This window comes from Eumetopias jubatus, unplaced genomic scaffold (assembly GCF_037043125.1).
Source record: "Eumetopias jubatus isolate StellerSeaLion01/CBP00866 unplaced genomic scaffold, mEumJub1_p1.0 scaffold_75, whole genome shotgun sequence".
Classification (NCBI taxonomy): Eukaryota; Metazoa; Chordata; class Mammalia; order Carnivora; family Otariidae; genus Eumetopias; species Eumetopias jubatus.
In genome coordinates, this window is record NW_028274881.1 from 707,635 (window position 1) to 729,131 (window position 21,497).

The 21,497-nt window shown below is 58.6% G+C and overlaps 1 protein-coding gene across 1 annotated transcript; it reads left to right on the forward strand.

The window, feature by feature from the left end:
* The first annotated feature begins 5,966 nt into the window (after window positions 1-5,966).
* On the forward strand, window positions 5,967-15,413 carry LOC148161754 (testis-specific Y-encoded protein 1-like). Its single transcript, XM_088020595.1, has 7 exons — window positions 5,967-6,045; window positions 12,749-12,931; window positions 13,067-13,320; window positions 14,537-14,614; window positions 14,771-14,882; window positions 15,093-15,238; window positions 15,342-15,413. Exons 1-7 carry the CDS (start codon window positions 5,967-5,969, stop codon window positions 15,411-15,413), a joined length of 924 nt encoding a protein of 307 aa, XP_087876721.1.
* Window positions 15,414-21,497: the final 6,084 nt, after the last annotated feature.

Here is a 21,497-nt window from a genome sequence, read left to right on the forward strand (position 1 = left end):
GGGAAGGGCGAGGGACAGCATTTCATTGTCGGTACAAAATCCAGGCAGAGGGCGTGCCCGACAAGGCCGTGGAACGGGGTTGTGGGGGATGGGGTGGTGGTGTTGTTGGGGGGATGGCGTGGGGTTGGGAGTGGGTGTTCAGAGTAGCTGGGAGCCCGAGGCCTCCGTGGAGTAGGCGCACCAGCAGGCTCCCTGGCTGGCTGGCTGGCTCAGGTGGGGGAGGGGGGCGGGGCCACCAGCAGGCATGCAACCGCCGTGCCACTGGTTGGACCAGGGTTGGCCCGCATCCTGGGCGTGGCTCGGGGTCTCCATCTAGCCAAGGCCACATGCATGCCCCAACCACCTCTGCCCCTTTGACCCCTGGCCCAGGCTCTTGCGCGCATGTGTCCCAGAGTCCAGCGGCCTCTGGGAGGGGACTGCTATTGGTCATCGCCCCTGGGCGCCAGAGCTCCACTTTCCGAGCCACCGGCGGAGGCCTGTGCTCACACATCCAGCCCTTCCCTCCGCAGCTGCCCCAGCAAGGCTGGGTCCGGAGTGGCGAGGCGGGGTCCAGGGGAAGCAGTGCGGTCCACAGAATGCTGGACCCACCTCATTCGAGGAAGAGGCCGTTCACGAGGTGGCTGTGTGCAGGGTAGAGGCCCCCGGGGGCGTGCAGGGGTGCTAAAGGCCCTAGGTGTGGGGATGGCCGACGAGGCTGTGCGGGAAGGGGAGGAGCGATGGGAGAGAGAGGGTGCCATCCTGGTGGTGGAGCTGGTCCTAGTGGGGGGTGACCTAAGGTTGGTGCTGCAACTGGCCGTGTTGGATGGGGAGGACGGAGAGGACGAGGAGTATGAGGAGGACATGGAGGAGGATGACAAGGAGTGTATTTGTTTCACATGTGTGTGCGTGAGTTCCTGGGTGGGGGGGCCTGTGTGTGATATTACCGGGTCACGCATGTATGGCTGTGCCAGAGAACTTCTGTGAGTGTTGTGGGAGTGTTTCACAGCACAGGTGTCTGTGTTTGCAGGGACAAGCGTGCATGCTTGTGTGCAGGATGCTTGTATTTGTGTGAGATGTGTTCTGAGTGTGTGTGTATGCAAAGTTGTGCATGCAAGTGGGTGTGTGCAGACACATGTATGCCTGTGGGGTGCAGATTGTGTGTGTGTGTGTGTGTATGTGTGTTTCTATGTGCACGAGTGAGAGAGAGACAGAGAGAGAGAGGGAGTGGTGCTTGTCTGAATGGGTTTGTTCTGTGTGCGTGCATGTTGCCATCTCCATTCCTGTGTGTTGAGCCCGAGTGTGTAGGTGTGTGCCTTGTGCATGTGTTTCCATGAAGTTGTGTGTGTGTTGCATGTCCCTTTGTGTTTCGAGACTGGTGTGAGTGTGAGTCTGTGTGGCCACTGGCCCATGCCTGTATGTTGAGACTATATGCGTGTCTGTCGTGTGTCCAGGCATTTGCATGTGCAAACTTGTGTATGAGTCTGTGTGTATGACCCGGTCAGCGAAAGAGAGGGACTCCGGGATTTCCAGCTCTGCCAATTATGGAGCAAGCTGCAAGACACTGAGGGCAGCCAGCCACGTCCCTCCGGACACACAGGCATCGTGTGCATTCTGTGGTTTTTCAGCAGTCTGTCTCACCTGCACAGACGCAAACGGGCTAAGGCAAGGAGGGAGGGGTGAGAGATATTCAGGCGGGTGAGAGGCACACCACCCATCTGTGATGATTGCACAGAAGGTTCCAGTTTGGGAAATAGCTAGGCATTTCAGTCTCTTTCCCAGGTTGCACACCTCTTCTCATGTGGTCCCTCTCAACTCCCCAGCAAGGGCAATGCCAGAAGTCTGTCATTGCACGAATGTCACCCGTGATTGGGAGTGGACGTGGACAGCATCCACATGAAGGGCAAACAGAGGACAACCATGGTCCAAAGACCGTGGCGGCACATATGGAATCCACTCTGGTGGAAACACGTCCAGACCTGGTCAGGCACAATAACTGTATATATGTGCCCACATTTCCTGACTGAGATAGGGGGGTGGAGTGTAAAAAGCCCCTTTAGTCGGTGATGCTTGGAGAGATAGGCTTGCACTGGCACCAGACCAACAGCCCCAAGACTATTTTGTTGGCTCGAAACCACACTTGGGCATCTCTCAGCACATTTGTGGACCAGCTCTCAGGTTGTGATGGCCTGGCATGATGAGCAGCTCATGGTCTGGCCCGGCTGGCCCAGAGCGGAGAAGTCTAGGGAGGATGTGCTCTCCTCTGCAGCCCAGATGAGCTGGGAACCCCTTCCTAGGCCACTCATGCTATTTGCAGAATGCAACGCAAGACTTTCCGCCTCTGGTGGGGAAAGCATTCCTGCTGCCTGTCACCTGGGTCCCATCCTCAGCTCCTTGGCGCCTGGCCTTCCAAAGAGTGGGCACTGAGGCCACCGAGGCGGTGGACAGCATCCACCTCCTGCCCTACTAAGAGGGTTGGCCCAGACTTCATCTTCAGGGCGGGGCATCTAGGTCCCCTTTGCTGTATGCTCTTGGCTCCGGGAAAGCCATGCCTCCATCTGTCCTCCATGCAAACACACTGCGTGTCTCTGTGAGGGTGTGATTGTGTGGGCACCCAGCTTGGCACCTTTTTGAGGGTCACAGGCCTGGATGGCGGTCCCTGAGGGGCAGAGGGCTTTGATTTCCTGGGAAAAGAGATGCTCCAAGACGCATCTGCATCTTCCGTCCTGAAGCCTTTAGGTTCCAGTGGCCGTGTGGCCACAGGGGTCAGAAAAAGAGTGCTGGAGGACAAAGTCAGAGAGGAGGACGGAGAGGAGAGCGTGAGGAACGGACAGGCGGACCGGTGGACCGAGCGCTCTTCGTCGTATTCTCCTGACCAGCAGAGGGCATGCTTTGGGACAAACTGTAGCCGCACATTTCCCCTGAGAAGGCAGACGGCTTCGGGGCCTCTGTCTCCTGGAATCGCACTATGAATACTCCAGGGCAGGGGCTCACCATTTCCACGCACACTGGAGCAGGCTTCCCGGGCGCGCACACAGTGTCCTGAGTCTTGCAGGAGTCTATTCGGGAAGGGCGAGGGACAGCTTCGCGTCGTTGGTTGAAAATCCAGGCAGAGGGCGCGCCAGACAAGGCTGCCGGCGGGGCGGGGGCAGGGGGGTGGGGTGGGGGTGGTGTTGGGCGGGGGAGGCGTGGGGGTGAGAGGGGGTTTCGGTGCGTCTGCGAGCCCGAGGCCACCTGGGAGGAGGCGCACTGGCAGGCTCCACGACTGGCAGGAGGGCTCCAGTGGGGGCGAGGGGCGGGGCCGCGGCCAGACACGCCCACCGACGTGCCACTGGTTGGAACCGAGGGCCCTCCCGCGTCCTACGCGTGGCTCGAGGACTCCATCCCTCCTCCGCCGCATACGTGCCCTGTCCACCTCTTCCCCTTGGACGCCTGGTCCCAGGCCCTTGTGCGCATGCGTCCCAGAGTCCAGCGTCCTCCGGGAGGAGACTGCTATCGGTCTCCGTCCGTGGGCGCCAGAGGTCCGCTTGTTGTGCCGCCTGCGGGAGCCTGCTCTCACATATCCAGACCCTTGCTCCGCAGCTGCCCCAGCGAGGCAGGGTCCGGGGGTGTTGAGGCGGGGTCCGGGGGAGACCGGGCGGTCCCCTGGATCCTGGGCCCGCCTCAGTTGGGAAAGGGGCCATTCACGAGGCGGCTGTGCCTGGGGATAGAGGCCCCCGGGGCGCACCGGGGGCGCTGAAGTCCCTAGGTGTGGGGATGGCGGACGAGGCTGTGCGGGAAGGGGAGGAGCGATGGGAGAGAGAGGGTGCCATCCTGGTGGTGGAGCTGGTCTCATGGTTGCTGCTGAAACTTGCCGTGTTGGAGGGGGAGGACGAAGAGGACGAGGAGGCCACAGATGAGGTAGACGAGGCTAGGGAGGTTGAGGAGTCCGAGGGGGAGGGGGGTGGTGAGGAAGAGGAGGCTGAGGAGGAGGAAGAGAGACTGACAAGGCTGTGGAGGAAGAGGGCGAGGAGGCTGTAGTGGCTGAGCAGGAGCGGGGGAGGAGGAGGAGGATGTAGACAGGGAGGAGGAGGGGGAGGCTGAGGATGCTGAGAAGGAGGAGGCTGAGGAGGCTGAGCAGGAGCCAAGGGAGGAGGAGAAGCCCGAGGAAGAGGAGGAGGTGGAGGGGCCTGAAGAGGCTGAGCAAGAGGAGGGGGAGGAACAGGCTGAGGAGCAGTCTGTTGTGGAAGAGGCTGAGGTGGAGGAGGCTAAGGAGGAGCATGTTGGAGAGGAGGTGGCTGAGGCAGAGGAGGCTGGGGAGTGCGAGGAGCCTGAGGAGGGAGAGGAGGCTCAAGAGGCTGAGGAGGAGGCTGAGCACGAGGACCAGAGGGAGGAGGGCCAGAAGGAGGAAGAAGGGGCGCAGGAGCTGCAGGAGAAGCGGAAAGGGGAAGAACAGCCAGAGGGGCGGCAGGGTCCGATCCCGTCCTCGCTCGAGGCTCTAAAGGCCCTGCAGTCAGAGCTGGAGCGCATGAATAAACAAGCCAGCAAGTCCTACTCAAGGCACAGGCTTAGGTTTTTCAGAGGAGGCAGAGTCATCTGGAACACCAAAGCACTCTATTCTGGGGCATCTATGGCTTCTGGGCCAGGGCTGTATCCTTGACACTGTCATGGATGGACCCGATGTGCCCGGGTTAGAGCAAGAGGATCCAAATGGAGGGGGCCGTTAAGTATCAAAATACATCTGTTGGTGAACGCCCCCACCCCCAGCCACACTCCTAGCCCGCCGGGTTGTGTTGGCCACGCCCATGACCTGGTGATCCCGACAGCCTGAACACCCTCGTTCTAGGTGGGGGTGGGGCTGTGGGCCTCAGGGTGCTCTTGATGTCACACGAGGCACTGGAATTCCACTGGGGGTTTAGGAGCAGAGGTCCAGCTCAGAATTAGGCATTAGGAGCCGCAGCAGGGCGTCTTCCCACAAAACGCTCCAGCAAAATTTCAGGTTCCCCTCGGGGTATCGTGGCAGGCGAACGGGTGTGAGTGCCCACCTGGTCAGCCTGCGGCAGGAATTTGTGCTTGTTGTGTCCGGCTGTCAGCACAGGAGAATGGGCTGGGGAGGGTGGTGTGGGGCGGGAGGGTGGTTTCTGAGAATGCACAGCTTCCTGTGTGGGTGCTGAGATCTGCAGGATCCCGTGCTGGGGCCCAGTTGGTCTTGACGCAGCCCTTGTGGGGGCATGCGAACCAGGAGAGCAGAGGGGAAGCAGTGCCCGCCTGATGTCCAGACTTGCTCTCTTCTTGTAGCTCTATCATCTCAAGCCGTCGGAGTGTCCATGACTTACAGCAGTTTGTGAACCACCCCCAGATATCAGCCGTGATCAGGAAGCAAGATTAAGGCCACCCTGGCTACATGACGGATTTGAAGGTCTGGTCGGCCATACTGAAGCCGGGGCGGAGAACGGGAGTGGGGAGCGTGCCAAAGAGATCCGGCCCCGAAGTCAAGATTGGGAGGTACTCCTGGACAGAGATTTCACCCCCGTCTCACCCACTCTGCCACCCGGCAGGTAGAGGAACTCAGGTTTCCCCGTGATTGCCACAAGAACCTGCTCTTCTTTCACCAGAAGCCCTACTTCCAGAATGATGTCGTTGTGAAAGAGTGTGTCCTCAGCGCTGCTGGTAAGAGGCCGCCACCTGGATGGGCGGCAGCAGGTGCAAGACGGCGGGTGAACCCAATACTTTACCCGGCGCCTTCTCCCATCCTCGTCTTCCAGCAGGATACGGTCCGTCCCAATCCACTCCCATCTAGTGGCACCAGAAATGTGAACAGGAGGCCTACAGTTGCAGGCACCACAACACCAGTCCTAACTTCTTCAACTGGTTCTCTGACCACAGCTTTGCCGTGTCTAGCTGGATAGCTGAGGTGGGGCCATTGACAAACAGCAGAAAGGACCCCGTGGGCTCCCCGGCTGCTTGGGATGGGCCTCTGAGCCCTGCCCCGTTTCCCCTGCCGGATCATCATGGACGACCTGTCGCCCAAACCCCTGCAGTACAACGTGAGGGAGAAGGCCCCAGGAGAGGGAACCGAGAGGATGACAGGTGAGGGGCCCGGGGTGTGGGTGCCGAATTGTGCGCCATGGGGCTCCGTGGAACCTTGGCTCCACCAATGGAGACACTGAGGCTCCGAGGAACTCTCCGATGCAAGGACCCTCTGTCAAAAGAGCATCACTATGAGACAGGGAGCTTAGAAAAGTACAGTGCCAAAGGGCTTCTGCATGGGGGGTTTGAGGCAGGCGGGGCCGAGCAGCGTCCATGAGCAGACCTGGGGAAGCAAACCAGCTCACAGCTGCATTTGTGGGAATTGTCATTCCAGGGCCATGAGCCCCACCCTCAAGACTCCTAACACCGCCTTACACTTGGGCCCACCGAAGCTGACTCCCGCCAGGCTTGGAACAGTTGTCTGGGTATGCTGGCGCAAAGGCACACCCTGCCATCCCGTCACCCTTCTGTGTTGGTCTGGAGACCACAGTCGAACCCTTGATTTCCACAGGCAGCTCCTTTCCCGCCGCCCCCAGCCACGCTGAGAACACTGGCCAGCGTGCACAGATTATTTGAATACATGGGTGGAGGATTGCTAAGGCGATCACAGTGCGCAGCGACGAGTGGCATGGGAGAGTGACCGCCGTTCCTGGGGAGGGCCTTCAAACCCTGAAGCAACCCTACCTATGGCCCAGAGGGTACACAGGGGTCTCCTACTGTGTGCCTGTGTGCATGTGTGTCTGTCTGCATGTTGTGTGCCTGTCCCTCCCAGGGAGCGTCATGCATTTGAGATGAAAATGAGGGAGCATTGCATTGGCCGAAGCCAGTCCAAAAGCTTCAGGTGGACCCGAATGTTTGGGTGGTTCCTCTGCGTGGGAGTAACCAAAGGCCGAAGCCGTGCGAAACAGAGGGCAGATTGAGGCCCCAGGTGACCTGGAACAATATTAAAAGTTTGAAAAACAAGTTCAAGTGTCCTTGTGTGAGTGTGTATATGTGTGTGTGTGTGTGTGTGCATGTGTGTGTGTGCATGCGGGCGCTTGGTTGCGCACTCGCGTTTGTGGCAAGGGGTCGGGGGAGTGCCTGAGCACATCGGCCTCGTGTGGGTGTTTGACTTCTCTGCCTGGGCATCGCCAGCTCATGGAATGGCTTGGCCTGCATGCTTGCCCAGAGGGCTAGGGCACACATGCTCGGGGACTGCATCCTAGGGGTCAGAGGTCCTTCCCCTTGGGGTGCGGGGGCGCTTGGTAAGAAATGAGACCAAGGCCAGCTACCTGGGGCTCATCTCTTCCCTGGGGAAATGAGGAAGTTCAAGGAAAGGGAGCGACGAGCAAGGGCCGAACATGTCCAGGACGCAGGTTCGCTGCATGGTGATGAGAGTCGTCCAGGGATGCTCCCTGGTGGGTGTCCTCCGACACATCCAATGCACATGCCACGGGGGAGGTGCGGGGAGAACCCAAGGTACGTTACTCAGTTGAACCCAGCGCTGGTGCACTTCATGGGCCTAGGAACGGTGCACAGGCTCTTGCTGTCACAGTTGGACTCTCAGGACCAGCCACGATGATAGGGAATATGGGTCAGACCGTAAGGAGGGTCGTTGGGAGAGGCAACTGAGGGAGGTGATGGAAGGAGGGCAGAAAGATGACACTCATTCATGCACAGGAGCCAGGCGAGACTCTAATTTGTGGGCAAGACTGAGAGAGACACACACACACACACACACACACACACACACACACACACACAGTCTGAGAAGCATACTCAGGTACAAATCACTCATACCCCCCACACTCATTCACGCACTCCCACACACTGAAACACACACACTATCAGTCACCCCCACATACACACTCCTTCACTCACAACCCCTAACATACGCACACTCGCTCCCTCACTCAGACACACACTCACTTACCCACCAACCCAAGGCTGTTTCACTCACATCTTCTTACACTAACACACTGTCGAACCCACGCTCCCCCAGGATCCCTAGCCTCTTGTTTTCCTAGGGCCCTAGTTTGGGGTCTGCCAGAATGCAGATAGTCAGAGCGGTGGGGCAGGGGTAGCACAGTTGCTACGTGCAAGGGCCGTGCTACCCACCCATGTGCTGCCTGTCTCATGATGACTCTGGGGCTGATAACCCTTAGGGTTCTGTGCGTAGGTCCACGGAAAGACCAGGAGCATACTGAGCAACTGTCGTGAGCCGCACCTGGGAGGCGGTGAGGTGAGCCCCTTGGGTGCTCCTCCCCCAAGCGGGTGTCTGCTTGCCTGAGACGCCTCTGCCTTGAGACGCTGGCAGAGGACCGTGTCCGCAGGCAGCAGAGTGGGGAGATATGAGCGTTTGCCCCACGAGGCTCTTCTCCATCCCCAGCTAAATTGGCTCCATGGGCACCAGCCCTGAGGATGAGAGGGCGATACTAACCCTCCTACCCCGCACCACGCCCCAGCCAGTGAGGCTCCCTGCTCCACAGCTTTGGGAAGTGCAGCGGCACTTTCCCGTCGGAAGGTTTGACAGTGAAACTGCAAGGATGCTTCTTGTCCCTTACAGTATGAAGGACAGATCTCCTGTCTGGCATCAGGTTGTGGATTTGATGATCTGTAGGACCTAGCGTTGCCCTTCCAAGGCGGGTGGAAGCCTCTGAAGTTCTAGGAGGGAAGGCTTGTCTCTTTCGCCCTGTAGGGAGATCGGGCTTATCAGCCTCTTTTCTTTTTAGGATTTTATTTATTTATTTAAGAGAGACAATGAGAGATAGAAGGTAGGAGAGCGAAGAGGGTCACAGGCGAAGCAGAACCCCGCTGAGCAGGAAGCCCGACGTGGGGCTCCATCCGGGACTCCAGCACGAGGACTCGAGCCGAAGGCAGCTGGCTAACCAACTGAGCCACCCAGGCGCCCTTCTTTCAGCTTCTTGGTCTGTAAATGCCGGGGTACCCGTCGGCTAGACCCTGGCTCTTCTTGCGCAGCTCAGATGAACGTGTGACTTCGTAATCCACAAAGTGAGCAGGACAGCACCCATGTTGGCACATGGTCTGAAAGGGTCCTAGGCTGGGCCATTTTGGGGCACCGCAGGGTAGACATCTATGTTTGTTCCTTTTGGTAGGGTGATGCCAAGAATGTAAAACATGGGGGAAGAGGTGGGCACAGTATCCCCCACCTCTTAGCAAACCTCCCCTTTGCTCGAACAATGGCGTGATTGAGGCCCGGCCTGGAGAAATGGGCGAGGTGGGGCGGTCAAAAGCTTTGGGAGATCAGGGAGGCCCGGATGTCGAGAGTCAACTGGATGCTGAGAGCGTCAGGTCCAGCGTCCCCAACGGGAAAGCAGGGTGCCGGACAGCTCAGACAAAACCACGCTACCGTCCCGTTTGACCGCTCAGAGAAGACGATAGCATCCAGTCTAACAGCCTCTGCAGGGGTCCATGTTGCAGCATGACCCGAAATAAAGGAACTAACCATGAAACATTGGTCGCTGTCACAAGCTCAGGCACTTGGTCTCCAGATGTCAGCCCACAAGACCCATCAACATGGGAGAAGGGTGGCGTGATCCAAGCCCTGACTGGCCGCACCTTGGCAGCGAATCCACAAGGGGCCCACTCTCAAGGTTCTGGAAAGAGCTCAAAAGAACACCCAAGTCTGAATGCGAACCCGGCAGCCCTCTCAGGGCGTATTGTACTCTGGCTCAATAAACTTTGCCCTGCTGCCCAGCGCACTTCGTCTGGTCTAACACTTCCTTCCTCGACGCGGTGTAGCCAGGAACCCGGGCACTACGGGAACAAAACTCCTATAACCCAGAGTGCTTTACCGCATCTACGTTGAACGCACATTCTTCGGGGCTCTCCCCACTCACAGTTGCAGTGAACACCTTAGCCTGGGAGGCCCCAGGTCGGCCGATAACAGGGACAAGGCTGGCGCAAGGCGCGAGGGGCCTGCTCAAGGCTGTCTGTCATGACTCCACGGAACGGCACCCTGCAGCTTCCAAGATATACCTCTGTGCCTGCTCACCTGAGTATGCAAAGGGTTGCCTGCTTGGAAGCATTTGTCTCTGGGGCCCATTAGGCAATGCAGAGTACTTACATATGCAAATTCTGCTCTGGTGATTGTTATGCGTGTACTTTAGGGGGATGCCTTATTTCAGGCTAGCACCTTGACATAAGGGACTCACATACCTGCTTCCTCTTGGCCCGCTGGCCTCTCTTTACGATAGGGCCCGCCTCCCACCAGCATTGCACCGCAGCCCTCATGACCCACGGCTCATCCTCCCATTCCTACTCCTTATGGCTGGCGAACATTTTCTGGGTCATTGGTGCCGAACATCGACTGCAAGTTACAGGAGTTTTCTCTCTGAACCGGTCGAACGTATCACGCAGTGACTTCTGGACTCCGTGCATCCAAAGGGGTAGCAGGCTCTTCTTCTCCCTGAGGATCCCAGTGTGTGGTGGGTCAGTCCCACCTCTGTAGGCTGCCGAGAGATGCGTCTTTGCCTCGCTGGCCCAGTGGCCTGGGCGACACTTTGGAGCGTACCTTCTGCTAGGAGTACATTGGGCTCCTTGGATGTGCAGAGTCAGCGTTGTCAGGCAACTTGCAAAGCCCTGTCACCTTAGGTCTTCGTGCACTTGCTGCATGAATAACTCCCTCCCTCCTCTCTCGGGCACTCCGGATCGCGTATGTCGGTGGTGGGCATGAGAGTTTCCCGCAGACCTCTTTGGAGCCCTTCACTTCATTTCTTTGTGGCTTTGCCTCTCCATCTCACCCGCATGACGTTGTGGGATCTGTCTGCAGGACCACGGGCGCGTTCAGATCTCCTCCTGACGTCCAGGAGGGAATGTTTTCGTTCAGGCTGTGGGCTTTGCAATGTAGAGAATCCAGCCTCCGTCCCTGCCTCCGCCCGTCCTCGCTCCCCCCTCTCTCCCTCCCCCTCCCTCCCTGTCCCCATGCCTGCCTCCTCCTCTGCCCTCCTCTCTCCCTCGCACCCCCTCCTCTCCCTCCCTGTTCCTGTCCCTCTGACCACCCTCTCTCTTCTTCTCCTTCTCCACACCGCTCCTGCTCTTCACCCTCTCCCTGTGGAACACCCCTACCCCGGGCTTCCCTATCTCCAAGGATGTGCTCTTTTTGGTGCACTATTTCTTCAGGACCCTCCTTTAGTGCCCTGGGCAAGTATACAAGAGCTAATTCAGTTTGGACTGTAGCAGTAAACCCACAGTCTGGGCTGTGTCAGGGAGAGTTTCAAAAAATTGTGCTTCTCCCCCCACCCCAGACGCCCGGGCGTTGTTATCCCTGCAAGGTCACTGGGTGCGTTGACGAGTAGAATTTGAAACGGTGACGTGCTACCACCCAGAACCCTGCACTTCACCCCAAGGGGGTTCCAAATGCCTCCTTCTGGTCAAATCCCACCCACCGCCACGGGGGTCCCGACCCATTCCTCTTAGATACGTGAGGCCCTCCCACAATGCAACACCAACGCCTTCAGGCTTGCCGTCACCCACTGGGCCTTCCTGGCACTTCAGGTGGCATGATTCGTATATATTTCTGTATGCCTCCCTGCAGGGGACCGGCATGAAGTGTGGGATTGTGGAGAAGGGCCTCGTGAGTACCGCAGAAGGGGCAGGGTGTGCCGGCAATGCTCACTTTGCCATCCCCTCCCTGGCTGGCACTCCACTCAGTGAGAGACAGACCAAGGAAGAACTTGCAGCAGAGCTGGGGCAGCCAAGACAGCCACAGCGCCTCAGGAAGGCAGATTAAAGCAGGCTCCGTGCAGCATTATACTGGAGCTCAGACATCCCTGGGAGTTATGGTGAGGTGGGAAGGAAGACACAGGGAAAGGGAGTGTGGATCAGGCAAGGAGGGAGAAACAAAAGATGAAGGGCCAGGCAAAGGAAAGTACAGTGGGAGCGAATCCTACCAGTGGCTTTGACGAAACAACACACCCAGAGGTACTCTTCAGGCTAGCTACCCGGCCCATTAGCCTGCCAAAGAGTCCAAATCCTGGACTTGACAGTGGCTGTGCCAGTGGTTGTGTGAGCACGGGCGTGGCCTCGGACCTTAGCTCCTTGTTCCTGCCAGGCCAATTATCTGTGTGCGGTTCCTCTCTTTTTAGGAGAGGCGGGTCTTTGGGGCCGGGAGGACCCTGCATCCCAGATCCTCCTGGGCCGCCTGCAGACTCCCTCCCGCACAGGGCGGCTAAAGTGTTGGAAGCAATGTGGAGAGCCATGTGGCAGTGGTTGGAGCAACAGCTAATGACTGCAGAGCTGGCCCCCAGTGTGACTAAGAAGGGGCCGGGTGAGGTTCCCTGGCGGCGGGGGTCACCCTTTGAGCCGCTGGCTTTGAATTCCCCCGTGCCAGGAGCGTGTTCCCAAGGGAACTGGTAAGAAGGTGAACACGAGTTTTGTGATAGCAGGGACCTCCCGGGAATGGACTGGGAGGTGTCAGTGAAGAAAATGGCCAGGGGCCAGGCACAGACGCCACCCCTGAGGAGTTCCCGCTCCCCCGGGAACAAGGGGTGGTGCCGGCCGCGGCCACGCCCACCGCCGTGCCACGGGTTGGTCCTCGGGGCCGCTCAGCATCCTGGGCGTGAGAGGGGTGGTAATACCCCGCAAAGCCCACATGCGTGCGAGGAGTGCAACCCCCCACACCACCCAGAAGCCACCAGGCCCCCAGTATTTGTGCGCATGCGTCCCCCAGGCCAGCGGCCTCCGATAGCTGTCCGCCTCAGAGCGTGGGCGCCATAGCTCCAACTACCTGGCGCTTGCTGGAGCCGCGTGCTCGCCCGTCCAGCTCCTTCTGTCCGCGGCTTGCGCGGTTGCGTGCAGTGCCCCATGGAGAGCCAGGCGTGGTCCGGGCAAGGCGGGGCTGCCGGGGAATCCTGGACCACCTTAGTCCGTGGAGGGGGCGGTGAGGATTCGGAGGCCCGTGGGGAGGCGGGCGCCTGGGGCGAGGCGTGGGCGCCACAGGCCCTAGGTGCGGGCGGCATGGTTGCAGAATCTGTGCAGGAGGCTGAGACTCGGCAGGGCAGTGGCGAGGCCGTCCGGGGGGAGGATTTGGTGGTCGTGGGGGAGGATATCATGGCGGTGGTGGAGGTCGTGGCCGTGGAAGACGAGGAGGTGACTCAAGCGGAGCAGGACGAGAAGCTGCAGGAGCTGCCGCAGGAAGAGCCAGTGCTGGGTCCCGAGCCAGCTGGGGACCCACTGGCCGCGCTGGAGCTTGTTCAGGTGGCGCTCAGCTCTGTGGATGCCCGAGCTACCAGGGCCTACGTGCGGCACAAGCTCAGGAGGAATCAGAAGCTGAGTTCTCACCTGGCTCGCCGGAGGGCCATCATCCAGTGCATCCCTGGCTTCTGGGCCCAGGCCGTATCCTTCCTCCGGCTGGTGGGGCTTGGCTGTGGTGGAGGAGCACCGGGAGGAGGGCAGCAGCAGAGCCACGGCCACGGGCGCTGTGGGGAAGGGTTCCTAACCCCCTTCCCACGATCCCTATAAGGCAGAGCAGAGGAAGGCGCTTCGGGGCGGGGCTGAGAACGCAGGGGCTGAGACCTGTCCAACCGGGTTTGAGCTGAAGCTGCAGGCGAAAGCTTTGGGCCTGCAGCTCTCCCAACAGGCTTGCAGGGTTCAGGGAACGTGGGTCAACACTCTTCGACAAGTACTGTAGCCCAAATCCCACTTGGCTCAGACCAGATATTGGAAAGAAACATTTATTGGGACATGGGGCAAACGGGGAGGCTGCCCGGACCCCTTCCCTACCCTTCAGAGACTGCGTGGTTTCCAGAGTTCAGGGCCGACCCACAATCTCGTCCACACACGGGTTGCCGAGTCCATCAGCGGGCCGCCTCGCTTCAGCAGACCGCCGGACCTCAGACTCGGCCCTGCCGGGGTGCTGCAACCTCTGTCTCCACCAGCCCCACACAGCCAGGCCGAGGCCCCAGGCCCAGGTGCCTACATGCACCTTTCCTCCCTGCCAGTCTCTCCCCCTCTGTGTCCTCGCCCGCCCTCTCCCTCTGTCCTCTCTGCCCTCCCCCTGTGTCCGTTCCTCCCTGTGTGGGGTCTCTTTGTCCCTCTCTCTCTTTTCCTTTCCCTCCTGCCCCCACCTACTCCTCACCCTCCCATTAGCTAAAACTGTCTGTATCACCCTTTGCGTCGTGGGTGTGCTGCCATCCTCCAGGTGAGCCACGTGGCCCCCTCCTGGGCACAGGAGGCCCCTCAAAGTTATGGAGCCTCAGGGAAACACCCAAGCAAACAAGCCGTGAGAGTGGGATGGAGCACATCCAGCCATCCAAAGCAGTGACTGCCTGCAGGCCACAGGCACAGGCCAGGGCACTTGGGAACAGAGAGCAATCAGGCCCTTGGCCTTGCCCTGTTGAGTGCAGGCAGCGTCAGAGGTTCTGGCAGCCAAGGGACTCCCCAGGGTTGAGCAGGTGGGAAGAAAGAGCAGGGGCTTAGGAGGTTGGGAGGCCTGCAGGTCCTGGTGTTTTTGCACATGCGCTGTTCGGATACTTCGTTCTCAGCCAGGAAGGGCTGGGTCGCTCCTGGCTCTCCTTCCGTAGCACGTGCGAGGCTCCTTGACACAAATTAGATCCTGAATCACCCCAAGATATCAGCCGTGATGGGTGAACAGGACAGTGACATGCTCAGCTACCTGACCAATTTGGAGGTCAGTCGTGGGAGATGGAGGCTGGGAGAGGCCCGTTGGGAGAGGGGTTTGAGCATGAAAGGGCCGGCATAGTGGTTCAGATTGCAGCCAGGCAAGCAGCTTGGGATAGGTAAAGGACACGTTCCCACGTGCCCTACTCTTTCTTCGGCGGCACAGGTGGAGGAATTGTGCCGTCCCAAGTACCGCTGTAGGTTGATGTTTTTCTTTGAGAACAACCCCTACTTCCTGAACAAAGTGATCATTAAGGAGTATCATCTTAGCATTGTCGGTAAGAGTGGGCTTGAGCTTTGAGGATGCTGGGGGCAGGCAGGGGTGCTCTTGGGAGTGGGAGGGGAGGGGCGCGTGCTGCCCCCAAGTGGGGGCAGGCCCGGAACCCTGCCCAGGAGGGAGAGAGCCTGGGAGGTTGACAGGGAGAGAGGGCGAGGTGGCGTGGGTCCTAGGCCTTGCACAGGATCTTCTAAATTTTCCATTCCTGCAGGCTATAGGGCGTCTCGTTCCACTCCAGTGCAGTGGTTCTGGGACTTTGAACGTGGAGCTCCCAGGTGCAGGCACGACACCACCAGCCTTAACTTCTTCAACTGGTTGTGTGACCCCTGCTATCCAGGGTCTCACAGGATCGCTGAGGTGGGGCCCCTGCGGCATTCGTCAGCCGGAGTGATACCGGAGCCCCAGCTGCTGGGGAATGGGGCCCGGGCCCCGTGCCCAGCTCCCCTCTTTCCCCTACCAGGTCATCATCGAGGACCTGTGGCCCAATCCCCTGCAGTACTACCCGAGGCAGGAAGGCAGCCCAAGGGAATGAAGTGAAAGGAGGGCCTGTCGGTGAGGAACCAGGGGCGCTGGGTCCTGACGTGTGTGTGTGGCAGGTGCCGGGGCACAGGCAGGTTGGCGGTGGGTAAAATGAGGCTCAGGGGATCCTGGGCCCCAGCTTGCCCAGGGAGGGGGAGGCAGGGTGAGAAGTGACCTGGGGGAACTCAGGGTATACATCCAGGCGGGTGTGTCCATGCGGGCAATTTCAGGCTCCCCAGGCTGGCAGCCAGAACGTCCCAGGTCACCCGGGAGAGCCCAGACTTTTCCAGCCCGTTTCTCTGAACTCTGAACCCTGCCCATCGACCCTCTCTCAGGCCTCCTGCCATTCGCTGATTTGAGGATGTCCTGCCAGTGTTTGGGAGTAGGGGTCTCTTTTTCCATTCCCGCCCTGTGCCCAGAATCCCTGACTTCCTCTGTGGTGCCGACCATCCCTTGGCCTCCCTCAGCCACACGGCTATTCTTGGGAATGGCACTGGGCCTTGTGCAGGAGGCTCGTGAGGCTCTAGCTGAGGTGGACGAGGGATCCCATGATGAGAGAGTAAACCCTAAACACCGCCTTGGCTATCCTTGGTATTATGCAATTTCAAGAATCCCTAACGTGTGTGTGTGTGTGTGTGTGTGTGTGTGTGTGTGTGTCGGGGACATTCCAGCTGTGTGGACGTGTAAACCGCAGAGCATCCGAATCTGACCAAGAAGAAGCCGTCGAGGAGGCCTCCACTGCTGTGAGAGATGTGTGGACGAATCTACGTGGTGCTCTGTCTGCACAGGACAGAATTGAGCGAACGGATCACAAGTGGCTGCTCTGGAGAGTATCCAGCACCTATCTAGGGAAGGCGAGAGAGGCATAAACGAGTTAAGAAACTCTTTGCGTCTGTGTGTGCGTTTGTACTTGGAGCCCGGACATGGCGAGGAGGCAGTCAGCCTAGCGGGACCCTCCACCCCATGGCCTCTGGGATTCCATGTGTGGCGGTGATGTTCAGCATGGGGGCAGGGCAGGGCAGGGCTCGGCCTGCCGACAGAGCACCGTCTATCCTTGGCACGGTCAAGGAGGAGGACGGAAAAAGGCAGACCTCTGTTCATGGGAGCCTTGTCCTTTAGGGCAGGGCACACAAGTGGGGAAGCGTCCTGGTGAGCGGGGCCCTCGTGGCCTGGTGGCTCCTGGTACCACTGAGTTGACACCGCTTGGGGAGCTTGGCCCGGTAGCCTTGCTCCTGGAAATGTACCCCACACTCCTGTGATGCCTTCCCATGCATTCATCTGGTCAGGAGCACGGCAAAACCCACGTGTCCTGGGAGGAGTAAGGAGGAGGCCATTCCTGGCGCTCCCTGTGATCCACGACCTCCTGCGCCGCACCACGTGCTGACGGGACAGTTCCAAGCACGTGTGAGGGAAGGCAGTTTGAGTGATGTGCACTGTGGCTTTTTGAGTGGGCTGTATGAGGGAGTTGCATGCCCAGGTACACGTTCGGGTGTGTGTGTGCGCACGTGCGTGCGTGTATGTGTGCTTGCACCTGCAGCCACCTGAGCGTGCCTCTTTGCTGGGGATCATGTGTGTTTCTGTGGTGTGTGTGAGTTTCCATGCGCATGTGACTCAGTGGCAAGAGGGCATGCCTGTGGACCGGAGACCAGGTGTCTTGGTGTGTGTTTCGAGAGTGTGTGTTTGCAGGGCACAGGTGTGTGTGTTTGTGAGGCCACGTGTGTGTGCCAGTTTGTAGGGACCCTGGGTTCTTATGTGCTGCATTTGCATGTTTGCATGCCCACTTATTTGTTGATTTGTGTGTCCAGGTGTGCATGCTTGTGTGCCATAGACCTTGTGAGTTCGTGTGTGTTGCCTGAGTGTGTGTTTGCACACAAATGGGCGTTTGTGTGTGTGCGCGTGCGTGTGGGCCCAAATGGACAAACCTGTGTGTGGGCACCCACTGTGTTTATATTTCATGCGAATGCTTGTTTCCATGCATCACGTGTTTGTATGTGTGTGGCCAAGTGTGCGTTTCTGTGTATCGGTGACAGTGTGTAAGTCCCAGTGTTGTATGTGTGTGTGTGGGTGTATTTCCTGTGCACATCTGTGTGTGTTCCTGGCAAGTGTGCATGACTGTGTACTGGAGATCAAATGTTTTGGGTGTGTGTTTCCTGAGCGTGTCTTTGACATGCGCGAGTGGTCTGTGGGCAGCCAAGCGTGCATGCCTGTGTGCTGGGACCGTGTGTGTGTTGCACGGTGTGTGTGTTTCCCAGTGCAGGTGAACCTGTGTGTGAATGTGAGCAGAAATTTGCCTGGCTGTCTGTGCTATTCCATGGGTGTATTGCATCTGTGTGTGTTTTTGGGCGCACCTCAGTGTGTGATTTTCTTCTGGGTACGTATGTATGGAAGTGTTCCAGAGACATTCCATGTGAGTGTTGAATGTATGTGTGCTTGCATGCGCAAGGGTTTCTGTTGTGTGTCTGTGTGTTTGCAGACCTTTGGGTGACTTTGAGTGTCTGTGAGTGTGAGTGTGCATGAGCACTCGCCCGCGCGCGAGCATTCTATAACCACCAGCTCATGCCTCTGTGTTGGAGATTGTTTGCATGGCTGGTGTGTATGTGTTGCTGTAGCACATGTGTGTGTATTTGGGTGGTCATGTTTGCACACCTGGATGCCCAAAATCGTGTGGGTGTGTGTGTGCTGCAGGTTTGTGTGTTGGCATGAGCTCTTGTTGTGTGTGTGCGTGTCTGTGGTTGCGAGACCACCGTGTATTCCTGTGTACTGATGACTGTGTGTTCTTTGAGTGTCTCTGCGCTGTATGGGCCGTGTGTGTGTGTGTGTATGTTTGTGTGTGTGTGATGGTGTGTGGGTGTTGTTCCGGGGTCAATTGTGTATTCTTCTGTCTTGGAGGACGTTTGTGTATGCTGTGCGTGTGGAATAACACGTGCAAAATGTGTGTGTGTTTTGGGAAGCTCACGGTACATGCCTGTGAGCCAGAGACTTTGTGTGTGGTGCGTGTGGGCATGTGCGTGAACACGTGCGTGTGTGTGTTGGTGTGGATCAGTGTGCATTCCTGTGCGACGTAGAACGTGTGTTTGTGTTCTGTGTGGGAATCCCAAGAGCAGGTGTGTCTGTGCGTGTGTCTGGGGAGGGCAAGTTGTATATTTATGTGAGCCTAAGACCATGTGTATTTGTTCCGTGTGTGGGTGCGTGAGTTCCTGGGTGGAGCGGGCTGTGTGTGATTGTGCCGGGCCCCGCGTGTATTGCTTTGCCAGAGAACTTCGGTGAGTGTTGTGCAAGTGTTTGCCAGTGCAGGTGTCTCTGTTTGCACGGGCAAGTACGCATGCCTATGTGCAGGACACGTGTGTTTGTGTATGATGTGTTCTGAGAATGTGTGCATGCACAGGTGTGTGTTCAAGTGGGTGTGTGCCGCCACATGCATTTCTGAGGGGCACAGACTGTGTGTGTATGTGTGTGTGTGTGTGTGTGCACATGTGATAGAGAGAGAGAACGGTGCCTTCTGCATTGGTTTGTGTATCTGTTTGTGTGCGGCCTCTTCATTCCGTGTGTCGAGCCAGGGTGGGTGGGTGTGTGTCATGTGTCTGTGTTTGCATGATCTCCGGTGTGTGTTGCATGCCTGTGTTTCCAGGCACTTGTGAGTGTGAGTGTGTGTGGCCACAGGCACATGCCTGTGTGTCGAGATCATAAGCATGTGTGTTGTGTGCCCAAACGTTTGCATGTGCACATGTGTGTATGAGAGTGTGTGTAGGCCCCAGTCAGCGAATGAGAGGGACTGAGGGATTTCCAGCTCTACCGATGATGGAGGAAGTGGCAAGAGGCTGAGGGCAGCCACATCCCTCCAAACACAGAGGCCTCGTGTGCATTCCGTGGTTCTTCAGGGTTATGTCTCCCCTGTCGATGCACAGATGCACAGGGGCCAAGGCAAGGAGGGAGTTGTGGGAGTTGCCAGGCGGGTGTGAGGCACAGCACCCATCTGTGCTGATTGCACATATGATTCCAGGTATGGGAAATAGCTAGGGGTTTCAGTCACCTTCCCAGGTCACACACCTCTTGCCTTGTGGCCCCTCTCAGCTTCGCTCCCCAGCAAGGACAATGCCAGACGTCTGTCATTGCATGAAAGTCACCCGGGAGTGGGAGTGAACGTGCACAGCATCCACATGATGGCGAATAGATGAAACCACGGTCTAAAGACTGTGGGAGCGCAAATGAAATCCACTCTGGTGGAAAAACGTGGAGACGCGGTAGGGGACTATCCCTGTATATGTGCACACTTCTCCTGACTGAGACTGGGGGGGGCAGTGAAAAAGCCCCTTTAGTCGGTGATGCCTGGAGAGACAGGATGTCATTGGTACCAGACCAACAGCCCCAAGACTATTTTGCTAGCTTGAAACCACACTTGGGGATCCCTCACCACATTTGTGGACCAGCTCTGGGGTTGTGATGGCCTGGCTGGATGATCCGCTCACGGTCTGACCCGACTGGCCCAGAGCAGAGAAGGCTCAGGAGGATGTGCTCCCCTCCGCAGCCCAGACAAGCTGGGAGCCTCTTCCGGGGGCATTCGTCCTATTTGCAGAATGCAAGGTAAGACGCTAGTTCTCTGGTGGGGCAGGCTTTGTTGCTGCCTGTCGCCTGGGTGTCATTCTAAGCTCCTGGCCTCCTGGCCTTCCAACCAGTGGGCACTAAGTTCACCGAGCAAGTGGGCAGCTTCCACATGCCACCCTCTCCACAGGGTTGGCCCAGACTTCCTCTTCAGGGAGGGCCATCTGGGTCCACTTTGCTGTATGCTCTTGGCTCCGGGAAAGGCATGCCTCCCTCTGTCCTTCATACAAAACACAAGGAGTTTCTCTGTGAGTGTGTGAGTGTGTGTTTGTGTCGGCACCCAGTTTGGCACCTTTTCCAGAGTCACCGGCCTGGCTGTCGGTCCCTGAGGGGGAGAGGGCTTTGATTGCCTGGGAAAAGAGATGCTCCCAGACACATCTGCATCTTCTATCTGCAAGTCTTTAGGTTCCAGAGGCTGTGTGGCCACAGGGGCAGAAAAAGTACGCTGGCAGACATAGTCAGAAAGGAGGACGGAGAGGAGAGCATGACGAAAGGGCAGGCGGAACGGGAGACAGAGCGCTCTTCATCGTTTCCTCCTGACCAGCAGAGGGCATGCACTGGGAAAAACTGTAGCCGCACATTTCCGCCGAGGATACAGACGGCTTAGGGGACTCTGTCACCTGAAATCGCTCTATGAATATTCTAGTGCCTGGGCTGACAATTTAACGCACATGGACCAGCTTCCAGGTGGCGCACATATTGTCCTGAGTCTTACAGGAGTCTATTCGGGAAGGGCGAGGGACACCTTTGAATTGTCGGTACAAAATCCAGGCAGAGGGCGCACCCGACGAGGATGCGGGAGGGGGCAGGGTCTGGGGGGTGGTGTGTGGGTGGTGTTGGCAGGGGAGCGTGGGGGTGGGACGGGGGGTTCGGTGCTGCTGGGACCCCGAACCCACCCTGGAGGAGGCGCACCTGCAGGCTCCCTGGCTGGCTGGCTGGCTCCGGTGGGGGCGATGGGCAGGGCCGGGGGCGGGCACGCCCAACACCTTGCCACTGGTTGGATCTGAGGGCCGGCCCGCGTCCTGGGCGTGGCTCGGGGACTCCATCCCGCCATGGCCGCATGTTAGCCCCGGCCACCTCTGCCCCTTGGACACCTGTTCCCCAGGCCCTTGTGCGCATGCGTCCCAGAGTCTGGCGGCCTCCGGGACCAGAGTGCAATCAGTCGCCGTCCGCGGGCGTCAGAGCTCTACTTGCCGGGCCGCCTGCGGTGGCCTGCGCTCACACCTCCAGCCCTTCCCTCCGCAGCTGCCCCGGCGAGGCTGTGTCCGGGGGTGGCGAGGCAGGTTTCGGGGAGGCTGGAGGTCCCCAGAATTCTGGACCCGCCTCCATCGGGGAAGGGGCCGTTCAGGAGGCGGCTGTGCGCGGGGATAGAGGCCCCCGGGGCGCCCCGGGGACGCTGAAGGCCCTAGGTGTGGGGCTGGCGGACGGGGCTGTGCGGGAAGGGGAGGAGCGATGGGAGAGAGAGGGTGCCATCCTGGTGGTGGAGCTGGGGCTAGTG

Coding starts and splice junctions, on each gene's coding strand:
- LOC148161754 (XM_088020595.1), top strand. CDS start 5,967: ATGGACGACCTGTCGCCCAAACCCCTGCAGTACAACGTGAGGGAGAAG. Junction 12,932..13,066: donor GTGGGCGCCACAGGCCCTAG/GTGCGGGCGGCA, acceptor TGGCCGTGGAAG/ACGAGGAGGTGACTCAAGCG. Junction 14,883..15,092: donor GTATCATCTTAGCATTGTCG/GTAAGAGTGGGC, acceptor CCATTCCTGCAG/GCTATAGGGCGTCTCGTTCC.